This window comes from Dendronephthya gigantea, unplaced genomic scaffold, assembly GCF_004324835.1.
Source record: "Dendronephthya gigantea isolate DGI-Jeju-01 unplaced genomic scaffold, DenGig_1.0 000026F, whole genome shotgun sequence".
NCBI classification, from domain to species: domain Eukaryota; kingdom Metazoa; phylum Cnidaria; class Anthozoa; order Malacalcyonacea; family Nephtheidae; genus Dendronephthya; species Dendronephthya gigantea.
Window position 1 is genome coordinate 791172 of NW_021163036.1, and position 11971 is coordinate 803142.

General features: G+C 37.0%; 2 protein-coding genes across 2 annotated transcripts; one reads left to right on the forward strand and one right to left on the reverse strand.

The window, feature by feature from the left end:
• Positions 1 to 149: 149 nt before the first annotated feature.
• On the reverse strand, positions 150 to 2477 carry LOC114523140 (red-sensitive opsin-like). Its single transcript, XM_028543995.1, has 4 exons — positions 2337 to 2477; positions 1132 to 2001; positions 738 to 915; positions 150 to 527 (listed from the first exon to the last, which is right to left on the reverse strand). The coding sequence occupies exons 2-4, from the start codon at positions 1978 to 1980 to the stop codon at positions 412 to 414; spliced, it is 1143 nt and encodes a 380-aa protein (XP_028399796.1). The 5' UTR covers positions 1981 to 2001; positions 2337 to 2477; the 3' UTR covers positions 150 to 411.
• Positions 2478 to 5052: 2575 nt separating this feature from the next.
• On the forward strand, positions 5053 to 11557 carry LOC114523246. The gene is made up of 3 exons (XM_028544112.1): positions 5053 to 5132; positions 7301 to 7467; positions 10226 to 11557. The coding sequence occupies exon 3, from the start codon at positions 10259 to 10261 to the stop codon at positions 11555 to 11557; it is 1299 nt and encodes a 432-aa protein (XP_028399913.1). The 5' UTR covers positions 5053 to 5132; positions 7301 to 7467; positions 10226 to 10258.
• The last annotated feature ends 414 nt before the right edge of the window (positions 11558 to 11971 follow it).

Sequence of the window (11971 nt, forward strand, 5' to 3'; positions counted from 1 at the left end):
CAGCCTGGTGGAAGGCTGAAATAACCCACTGATGGAGGTTTATATACTTTGTGTTTACTTCTACACAATTGATTGTTATTTGAATTCAGTTGTTCGAAAATTTATAGTTTGTTTCTGTTGTATACTTTCGCTCAAGCCACAAATTATGAATACAAGTTCATTTACTGATTTACTGAAGTGAAACTTGCTTTAATTTATTTAACTGCAGCAATGTGCCTGATATTCTCAAGTAAAGAGAATATCAAAGACGCAAGTGTTGCGGTTAAGCTGGAAATCCAAGCGGTTTTGGTTGTTTAACTCTAAGCATAACTGCTGGTCTATTGCATCTTTATTTTCGTGTATTGTTCGACTACATTTTGCTCAAACATTTCACGAGGTTACCTTGATGATAGAAAACTGTTCTTTACGGCATCACAAAGACGTTGACCTGTTTTCAAAGTACATTTCGATTGGGGCAGGTAGTGCATCTATGCTTTCCTGACTGACGATGTGTTGTGGTTGACGCTCACTTGAAATCTGATTGTTGGCTACAAATCAATGTTGAACAACATTATCTTTATTCACTTTGTACACAAGGCAACAAACAAAAGTTTCAAAATTTGAAAATTTGAATTTTCTCGCGTTGACTATTCATACTTTGGTTCTGAGACTCTCCCCAGGAAGCCCAGGGTTTTCCTGGTACATTAACGAGCAGTGCTATCGCCTATCTAGTCCTATCCATAAATGTCCCATCTTACCTACATCTGTACTTCTAATTCCCAGCCATCTTTTCATCGCTTTTCGATATTGTTTGTTCATAACAAGGAACACGACGATATTTAGAAAGGAATTGAAGTAAGCGATCATCTGAGTGTAGAAATACGCATCAGAATCGTGGTATCTGCCATTTGAGAACACAAATGCTGCACGATAACTCTAGAGGAAAAACGGAAAGTATATATTCCGTTATACTCAACTACTATCTTTCCATGGTCGAGTATATCATATTCCAGTATATTCGACCTTCACTGATTTCTTTATTACCTTACCAAGGTCGAGTACACCATATCCATGTATATTCGACCTTCTATAATTTAAGGAGTATGTCTTTAGTCTAGGGGGGGGAGTTACTACAGCAAAACTGATACTCACCAAATACGGAAACGAACATGTCCAATAGACGACGGCGATGAGCAATGTCATCCTAGCAAACTCGTCACGTTTTCTTCCAATAACTAGGACATTCGCCCCCCGGGATTGTTCAGGCGAGAGCTGCATCGAGGCTCTCCGCTCGGTTTTCACTACTTTGCGGACGGTCAGGTACAGGTGCCCCAAGACCAACGTGAACAATATCCCTTCGGCTATGATGAGGTAAACGACTAGAATATCAGCAGAATTCGTCGACGCCAAATCGATGGAACAGTACCATCCTTTTTGGTGAACGCGAAATCGGCCGAGCCCGAACAAAGGTAAACTCAAGTGCGCTGCGCTCCACAGGAAAGATAGCGACATTATAACTTTTGTGCGCTTCGCTGTCAGCTTGGTTCTGTAGTAAAATGGTCGACATATTGCCAGGAATCGATAAAAACACAATATGAGCATCAGCGTTACCGACCAACCTAGAAACGTGGCTGAGATCACGCCAGTTAAAGCGCAGGTCACATAGCCTCCGATCCACGTGCATTGCACGTACGAGGCGATGGAGACGGGCAGCAATGGCGCAACAACCAGCGTGTTGCTAACAGCGAACATTTTCACAACCAGATGAAATTTGTTCTCCTTAGGCGCGTGTAGTTTTCGAAGCGCCATTGAAAACGTTGCATTTGACAACAAGCTTGTCGAGATTGCCAGCAAAAATGTAAACATTTCGAAGTAGTTTCTGTTACAACTTTCGTCGCTCGTATTTATGCTTGAGGTTAAATTTGTGCTTTTCATCTCCTCTTGAAAGCAACAATTTTCTCTATAGAAAGTTTTATTCCATCTGCGATATTCTTTGTGCATGAATCTGTTCTCCGTCTGGGTCTATTTTAAACAGCGAGATACGTTCCTCTTTAAAAGTGAATTTAAATAAATGGCTCTAGGGTCGATTAAGGCCTTAACGTATTACCGGATAATCCTTGATAAATGTTTTTGCCCTGGGCTATATATGCGAATATTCCCACCGAAGTTTTTACGACTAATTTGTATAGAACTATAGACTTATAGTCTACATCTTATTATAATATCTACCTCGTAAAGTAGAATAACGTAATTTATTTTTACCGAAATTATTACCACCCTTTCTCTTAATTTGTTTTGTTTTGATACTACAGTGCTACTGTTTCTAACAATACTTCTTAAATTAGGAATATACTTACACAGCGTTTTGAAAGCAAGCGGCGAAATGGCTTCAGCACTTTCAAAACCAAAGGAAACTGTTCTGATTTCGAATTCGCTCGACTTCGACCACACGTTTTAAAACGTTAGTCGGTTCTTTTCTTAAGTAATAATGACGCTTACTGATATCAGTGTCCTACTAACATTGATACTTTTCGCTGAAACTGATTAGATAAATTGGAACAAGATTTACACAAACTTTTAAGGCTTCATCCTCGCCTGTATCAACAATTACTTTTCAGGTTTCAATAATTGATGCCTATCCGCTTGTAGTTTTGTTTAAAAATGATATTTTCCCCTTTCAAACTTCAGCGTTTTAACAATTTGATCATGTACAACGAACCGCCATCAATTCCTTTTTCAAAATATAAAAATACGTCAACCGACCATTCGCTAGGCACGCGTTTATGAGTTATTTGTTGGTTCCCTTCATTCATAAATTTAACGTCGGCGGCGCCATCTTTTCTCGATGAAATACTTGATATTTAAACAGCTTGTTGCGATCATTTCAAAACTTCTGTGTTCTGTTCAAATTTGATTTAAAGTTTGTTTTAGGGTATTATGAAAGGAAACATTTGTAAACAGCGGCTTATTAATTTTGAGAGTTGAGGCATTAATCTGCGTGGTTTGTTTGTAGAAGAAAGATAAATCACACGAAAACTGAGGGAAACACGAAGCTAATATATAGTTTGTGAATTAATTCTGAACGGCTTGTATTGCCCTTTAAGACATTTAACGTCCGCTTTTTAATTGAGCTTTATCTTATTCGACAATTATAAACAAGGCTCATGTCCGGTAAGTTTTCCGCATGCTGGACAAAAGGGGAGTAAATTCATCTTTCTCGACTGTAAATGAATTCACGATCGGATTAAATAATAGTTTTTGTTCAAATGTTTAAATTCTCGTGATATTTTGAGTTATGGTTTAATGTTTAATAATGGCCAATACGGCAAATTGTCTACAAAGCTACGATCCATCTCTTTATGCCGACGAGACTATAATTTGCGCATCCTCTAGCGATTGTGATGAGCTTTTAGGCATTTTCAACGTTAACTTTAAACGCTTAAAAATATCCGAAATTGGATGGCAAGAAACGGACTACAAATTCATCCTAAAAATCTACATATATTATTGGGTCTCTCTGCATTAACGATGAATAACTGGTCATTCGGTTTTGATTAAAGTTTGCTGATCTATTATTCGAAACCAAAGTTCGAGTTAACCGGATATATTTGACCAAGGGAAAACAAAATTTGTTCGAATTAGCGAGGAGTTCGAGTTAAGCGAGTTCGAGTTAGCGGGGGACTACTGTAGATAATAGAGAGCTTTAGCAGTGACTACGAGTACGAGATTCGTCATACTCGCGCGTTGTTTGCTTACGCCATCAACCAAAACTCGTAGTCGTTGGGCTTTCGAGTACGAAATTTATCAAAAAACTCGTACTCAAAGACTACGAGTTTTGACTGATGGCGTAAGCAAACAACGCAAAAGAATGACGAATCTCGTAGTCGTACTCGTAGTCACTGCTAAAGTTCCTTAATGAGTTGTATTGTACTTCCATCTAGCTTCCGAACCCCATGTATATTCTAATAACTGTGATGGAAATCAGCTTGCAAGTTGTTGCATGCATGATGTGACTATATTTAGGATGCAAACAGATCATATATGTAACCACCTGTTGTGAAACTAATTGTATCCACCTATTGTGATAATTATGTAATCTACCACACTGTTTTAAATATATATACAGGGTGTCTCCGTAAAAAAACGAAAACTATTGAAATCGCCCATAACGATGTAATTATTTGAGTTTGAATGCCTGAGCACTCTGTTGGGATAATATCACAATAAACACTCGCTGTTTCGCGGTCAGCTATACCATTTTTTTCGGAAGCAATAACAAGGCTAATTTAAATTTAACCATATTCACAATTTCAAATTTTTCGTATTTAGCATTTTATAAATTGCATTAAATCCCCACGGGCACGTGAACACGGCATTCAAATTTTAACAATGAGTGGTTTTAATAGTTTTCGGGTTTTGCAATTTAAGTCTATTGAGCAACCGACATCTAGTTCGCGACATGATACAAAAAGACACGTCCAAGCAAATATTCCAGGATATAGACACTTCATTGTTTTCTAATGTTCCCGAATTCAAATTTCGTTTTGTTTTCGCGCATTAGTTTTAGATTGAAATTGATGTTTCAAATTGAGAACTTAAATAGTAAAATTGAGAGCGAATATAAAACAATGAGATCAAATGAGATCCTTTAAGCCTTTAAGCCTTTTCTCGAAATTATAATTACCATTATTCATAAATATTTAATTTAACATTTAATTCGTAAACATACGACAAGATATTTTTAACAATGACAGAAAAATTAAGGTCAATCCATTTCTTTTCAAACTGAAAATCCTGAAACATTCAAAATCAGTTAAAAGGATTTAAGGCTGCTGGAATTAGGAAAATATTGAAAAGCTCTGAAACCTAATTGCCACGATAAAAGGTGCAAAAATGTATAAACAGGGTATCAAATGAGGCGGCTTCGTGATACCAATTAATGAAACTTCTGCTTAGTTTATTTAACTGCGAGCCTGTTTGGGCAGATACATGGCCTGTTTGGATTGTGACATTATCACAAGGTCGTTTTAAGAATCCTGCAGTGCAATGTTCTCATCTTTAAATATCGGAACATTGCAGCCGACACAACAAAGTCGACACAACAGCTGACACAACAAAGTTGCTACGCAATCTATGATTTGTAAAGGAAAAAGGTTTGTTCTAAAAAAATATTTTATATATATATGTATATAATATAAAATATATATAGATGAAATTAGGTCTTGAAAGTTTTTCAAGTTCCTCGATATAATGAAATTGTTTCGCAAGCATTGTTTTCGCAGCGTACGTTTCTCAAATATTTTAGATATTTTATTGAAATATTATATATATAAAGCCGGGTATCATAAACAGCTAAAGAGGGGTTTTTATAGGCAGGAATTAAACTAAAAGCGTACTAACGAGTAATAAAAACGTCGTTAACAGTTTAACAATGATCAGCGCTAATCACTGTAAGTTTATCGGATGATTAACTAATCACGTGGTTAACTTGCGTAGAGCTTGCGTGGGGCTGTTAAACAGAGAAATAGCATGAAGTATTTCCATAGTATTGACCGCTGCTATAGATTTTGAACAAGACTGAGGACTCGTATTGCTAGGACTGTAATTCGGCACCGTCACGACATTGTTGGCTTTTAATTGATATAAATGAATAAATTTATTTTCACAAATTTTTTCGCAAATGCCGGAACATTAGTGAAACAGGCAGAGAACATAAAGTAATGACGTCACGACAAATGACGCAACATCATGGGACTTGGGACATTTTTATTACTGAAATGAACATCTGTCTATCTTTTATCTATGTCATAGTTGTAGAAGTATCGGCTGAATACGCACTTTAAGACCTGGCCAGGAACAGTTGCGAAACATGTGCAACTATATTGCCCTCTGGGTTGTTGCATGTCACTCGCCACAATTTGTGCCATGACCCTATATGTTGCTGAGGAAGCGACGTCACCCTAGCTTATGCTTCTTAGTTTTATGAGCACAACTGAGCAACATCCTGAACGTTTAAATGTCATTCATGAACCCAAAGCTATTCTTTAACTCATTTTATCCGGAGACAAATATAACTCCTGGCGCATGCTAACTCGGTTTTGTTAAGGCGCCTCTCATCAGATCGGCTGGATGTGTCGCGGATTCTCGGAAAATGTACATGCAGGAACTCCCAAGGCTGGGTACGCCGTTTAATATCAAGCTTTTGCTCGAATTTGAATGCCCGATCATTGTGCAAAGAGTTTAACTCAGTTGATATAAATGAAATAATTGTGTACGTAACTCGGTGTCTGACGAATCAGTCAAAGTTGGAAGTTTTACGACGAAATAAGAGCAGAGCCAGGGACGCGACGACAAGAACTACAATAAAATAGCTGCTATGATAAATAAGTGTTTTGAAAAGGAAAAACATAAGAAAAGCGCGCGAAACACGAACCGAAGGCGAGTGATTTTGTTTTACAGAATAAGTAGTTGTCTTATAAAATAGCAACATCAAGGACAAGGTTGTCTTCTAAGTTTGATTTCAAAAAGCGAATAAAATTTCTGTGTTTGGATGGTGATCCAATTACATTATACATGTTATTTGTGATATGAATTCTAGCTAATTCTATCATTCCATAAATAAATTTAGTACAATAATATTGGTTGAAGACTTTGCTTTAAAGATCAAAGCCAAAGGATTTGCGTTAAAAGTTTTTTGGTGTCACATACTAGTCCTCGATTTCCGAGCGGGGATGAGGTAATAAATCTATTACAGATTTAATCCGGCCCGTCGCATTTCACAGCGGGCCGGATGAGAAAAGCCAGCCTCACCCAATCAGATCGCATTTCACAGCGGGCCAAATGAGAAAAGCCGGCCTCAGCCAATCAGATTGCATTTCACAGCGGGCCGGTCGCATTTCACAGCGGGCCAGATGAGAAAAACCGGCCTCAGCCAATCAAATTGCTTCATTTACACAGGGAAAAATGAAGAAAACTTCATTCCCATGGGAAATAACAACTTTAATCACGTGTGGCGCACCTGGACGTGCGACTGTTTATCCATTTGAAATTATCTTTTATGAATAGATATCTTATTTTCTTGACAAGTGGTATATAATAAAAAATAGTTATGAAAGCATCAAGCAGTGTGGTCAATTAACCTTCCTCACGATGACGAATGTGTGGCCATTTTTAGGGTAATTGTTTTTTTAATTGTAAGCGCAAGACCTTGTCAGGGCGGCTATCTTAGGCATAATTTACTGTTCAAATGGTCTGTGGACTCTTAAAAAAATGCTTTTTACATTAATATATATTGCTATTATTGTTTGAACGCATTTAATAGAATTGAAAGCACCCCGAAAATGGCGGATGTTCGTCATCGTGAGAAAGGTCAATTGACATACGCGCACCTGGATATATAACAAAACAAGCCCTGCGTCATTCGCTGTTCAAAGATGCTTAAGAGTATGATGTGATAAGACCGATCGACGGAGCTTCTTCTAAATATCTGTAAGTACTACCTCCATATGTTAGACTATTTTGCGGAACGTTTCACGTATATTTATATAAGTAAATAAGTTTGTGGATACACAACGTAAGTATTTAATACTGCAAAGCTTTCGGTCCGTTAACCCGAGCCTTCATCCTTATCACTGCATGATGAAGGCTCGGGTTATAACAGACCGAACAGCTTTGCAGTATTGAATACTTACGTGGTGTACTTGCAAGCTAATTTACTTATTAATGTCACCATACAAACATACAAGAATATATTATTATAATCATATAGCTTTTATTAAATAAATTTCCTTTATGCGTTATTCTGTATGGGATATAGATGTGATTTATCGACATGAGATTATCATTGCATGTGTTAAACAATAAAAAATGAAGTTATCACACATTCCGTTACTTTACATTATTATACATTTTGTGTGTATTGTCGTTCCTGATTGGTCAGAAAGTAACGGTTGATTCTCAATATTCTGTATTTAATGCGTCATTTCAGCTGCATGCTGACGTGCTCAGCGCTCAATGATTATTTTTTGGATCGAGCATCCAAAAAAAAAACAATTATTGGAGTCTCTCATGCCCAGACCTTGGCGCGCCAGCAACATGAACCCAAAAGAGCGCGAAAATAAAATAAGCATTAATGAGCTTCGTTTAATCGTTTCTGATGCCTTTAAATGTATAATAGACAATTATTGGATTCGGCTTTTGCATGATATCAAGAATTATTCAGACCTCGGTCAATGTTATCCGCCTCAGTTTCGCTTCAGCCTCATCCAATAATTGTTTATGATGCCATTAAACTGTATTTAAAGAAATATTTTTAGCATTTATGCAGACCTTTCACACCAAAATAATGAGAAAGTTCAAGATGTTTGGAATATGTCAACATCGCCGAGCTAGAAATTAATATATTAGCTATTGTCTATACGTGTGAAAGACAAATACAAATAACCGTAGTGTTAAAAAACAATAATTAACACATCCAATGACAGTTATATGTTTGTTTGAAAATATGATATTCCTGATATGAAAATGTTATACGGGTGAAATACATGAAAAGACTCACCGATTTATAGTGGCAATTAAATTGCTGCTTTCAAGTTACTCGCGCAATGTGAACAGACCTGTATAAAGACAATGGATTGGAAAATAAAATTAATCTTTAACAACATGAATATATAAATATCTGACTCGCCGCTATATCATAATACATGACTAATACAATTATCTTTTCATGACTAATACAAACTATTTCATTGACATTGTAAAAGAGGCATTACGTTGGACCAGTTTTTGCTTTTTCTTGACGTGAACAATATCAATCAAGATCATAACACAAACATATATATATTGATTCGTTTGTTAACAGTTTGTTTAGTGCAAAAAGTTTGGAGATTTCGTTGAGATCCCGAGCTATCCGGCTGCCACTAACAGCTGTTCGTGAGCTAATAAGGAGCTCTCCATATATACTTTAAACTTTTCGATCATTGCGGAGAAAAATTCAGATCTCAATAAAACTTTCGCTTTGTGAATTTCGTTCAAAATTCCAACTCGGACAAACATTCGGCTATGTGCCAGCGATTTTTTGCACAGCGACAACAAATTTCCCAGCTGTTAATGTTGGATTTAATTATTTCAGTTTCTTCATATAAAAGTTGATATACTTCGGTATAAAAGTTCAATTTACATTGAACAAGTTACGATTTGGATATGCATCATCACAGTGGGATAGAAGCATCATGCAAGTATTACTATAGCCCACGCAAAATGTTTCATATTGGTGAAACAACTTCATGCATACTCCACAACTTCCATGTGGTGAAAAACATCAAACAATATGGCTGCATGTTCATGAACTGGTCAACTGGAGGTGGTAATCTCAACAAAGTTTTTTTTATCTTTAGCAGCCGTATATAAACAAAAGTATGTTGTTCAAAACTTGTTCTTATATGTGTTTGTGTGATCCCTGAAGTAATGAAATATATGCTTTTCGTGAAACATTGATATTTTAATTTGATAGCTTACGAATTAAGTCTTTCGTACTACGTAGCACACAGTATGACAGTGTTAAAAAACTGAAACTATATGAAAGACGTTACTGCATAATAAGAGGCCTTTCATACATGCTCCACATTCAGGATGGAGGATTCGATCTTGGAATTTTATTACGACATTTATCAGTACGAGTATAGTTCGAAAATAGAAAGGGCGTTAGGCGTAGTGATGGAGAGCTGTGAAGCAGCGTTCCGGACAGGCATGATAGCTATTCTCGAGGAATTTTAATTAAACTAGCTAGTGTGTAACGTTTCGTCCCACGCGGCAGTCGGCACTCATGAAAGTTGCATGGTTATTTCGTATGTTGTATTTTTGGTATTTTCTCTTTGTTTATTGTTTATTTTTCTCTCTGCTGATAAGATAGTTATTGATATATATATATACATGTATATGTTTATGCGCACTTGAATCTAAAGCGTAAATCGAAATTTTTCGATCGAAAGAAATTTTTCGCTCGATTTTCCGCCTTCAATTGTGAGAATTCGACCGTAGCGGATTCTCTTGACGGCCACAATTGAAAAGAAAATCGAGCGAAAAATTTTGTTCGATTGAAAAATATCATCTAGTGGAAAACCGGCTTTACTGCCTACTGCACAAAATTAGGATGCTGCTACGCTCGCTCGGTTCAGGCTTGCCCGCTCGGTCTGGACGGAATTTTGACAGTTGGAAGTACATCTACATTTTTTATTTCATCATGCAGGTTATAGCAAATAATCAGAGACGTGAGCAAATCATGGCAAGCAGGCATGGAAACGGCCACGAAACAAATTTTTCTGGTACTAGGGATGATATGTCGAGAACAATCACCAGTATTTTAAGAAGAACGCGTCGATTAAAATTTGGAGAATACCCAAGTGTCGTGAATGAAGAGGCAAAAAATTTAGAGAAAGAGATTAAAGAATTGCTAAAGCTGAACAATGACGAACTTCAAAAGAAAAATGGGGAAATAGAAGTGTTAAAAAGGCGGGTATTTGGGCTCGAAGAGAAAGTGACAGAGCTGGAAACGGAAATTATAGCGGTTAAGATGAAAGCCCAGTGTGCAGATACCATAGATGCTGGTGAAGCAATGAAAATTATGGAATATCACGTGGGGAAATTCGTTTTGCCAGAAACCGAGGAAATTGAAATCGATGCAATCCGTCAAATATTAACTCACATACAACACGACCCCGTTTCTTATGAAAAATGGCAGCAGTTAACAGAAGCCTGCATTATAGACGGAGCAAAACAAGGGAATGAATTATGGACGAAACAGCACAAAAATGTCGTGAAAACATTGATTATTTACAGAAACGCAGCTGCCCATCATAAAAAGTTTGACTTTGAACAACTGTTGCAGATGATGGTAAAAGCCAAGTCTAAACATCGGTCGCAGTGTGAAGACATTGTAGAAATGTTTAAGCGAGTCAACTACTTAATGAAGTTAGGTATAGTAGCGTCGGATTTCCTGAAAAGTGAGGTGAGATCGCGTCAATGCCAGAAAAGTTCGAAGGAACTACTCGTGAAATGTGCAGAGCTGTGGGCACGAAAAAAGGTCCTGAATTTGCAAGACATCAAATTAACTGAAGCAGAAGAACACGCTGCGTATTACCTTCCCGACTTAGTCCGCCGAACATGGAGAAATACTATTCCTTTCGTTTTAGGCGTAAATATTGTCAGATTTCGTAAGATGGTTGAGATTAAGACAGCGGAGGTGCTAAGAGAGGTCCCCCTGATTTTTGTGGAAAATCGAAGGTGCCAAACCTTATTTGAATTGTTGAGGTTTTCGAGATGTGCTAAATGGCGGAAAGGTCGCGAGCTTGAAGGAAATCAGTGGAAAAAGTCGACCGCAGATATACGGTGGGAAGAAAGTCACGACAATGCCATGAAAGAGATGACAAGACTGGGTCGAGATGATCACAGAAGATATATCGACCCTCTACCTCTAGTCGTTGCAAAATTGCACGTCGCTGATTTCATAGAAAATAATGAATTATGGGAAGCAAGCTCAGAAATTCTTAAGATTTTGAGTTGGAAGGAAAACGAGATGTGACAAGCGTGTACGAGAGCGTAGCATGATGACGGTGTTTTTCAAAGCACGATTTTTTACAAGCATTTGGTTTTATTCACAGCGGTGTGAACGTTTAAAAACATTTAGTTTAAATTTAGTATATTTCTAGAGGAACTTCGAATAGACGTTAATCTGCTATAAATTCGCACATAAAAATATGCAACAATAATATAACATTGTAATATCCTATCACACCTTCCTTGACTTTGCGTCGGTAAAGAATTGTAATTAAAAAGGCTTCATGCCTTTAAAGAAATGTAAATTATAATGTAGTCTAAATGGTTTCTGTACTGTAGTATGTACCTACAGCTTAGCTTAAAGCACCGTAAGTGTTTCTTAATTACAATTTAAAATAATTTCTAATTAAACTAAGAAAATTTATTTATGAGACGTATT

What these genes read in the sequence shown, in the direction of transcription:
- LOC114523246 (XM_028544112.1), top strand. Translation starts at nt 10,259, where the DNA reads ATGGCAAGCAGGCATGGAAACGGCCACGAAACAAATTTTTCTGGTACT.
- LOC114523140 (XM_028543995.1), bottom strand. Translation starts at nt 1,980, where the DNA reads ATGCACAAAGAATATCGCAGATGGAATAAAACTTTCTATAGAGAAAAT. An exon ending in CATGTTCGTTTCCGTATTTG is followed by an intron (nt 916 to 1,131) that starts GTGAGTATCAGT and finishes TTTTTCCTCTAG; the next exon opens with AGTTATCGTGCAGCATTTGT. An exon ending in AATTAGAAGTACAGATGTAG is followed by an intron (nt 528 to 737) that starts GTAAGATGGGAC and finishes ATTGATTTGTAG; the next exon opens with CCAACAATCAGATTTCAAGT.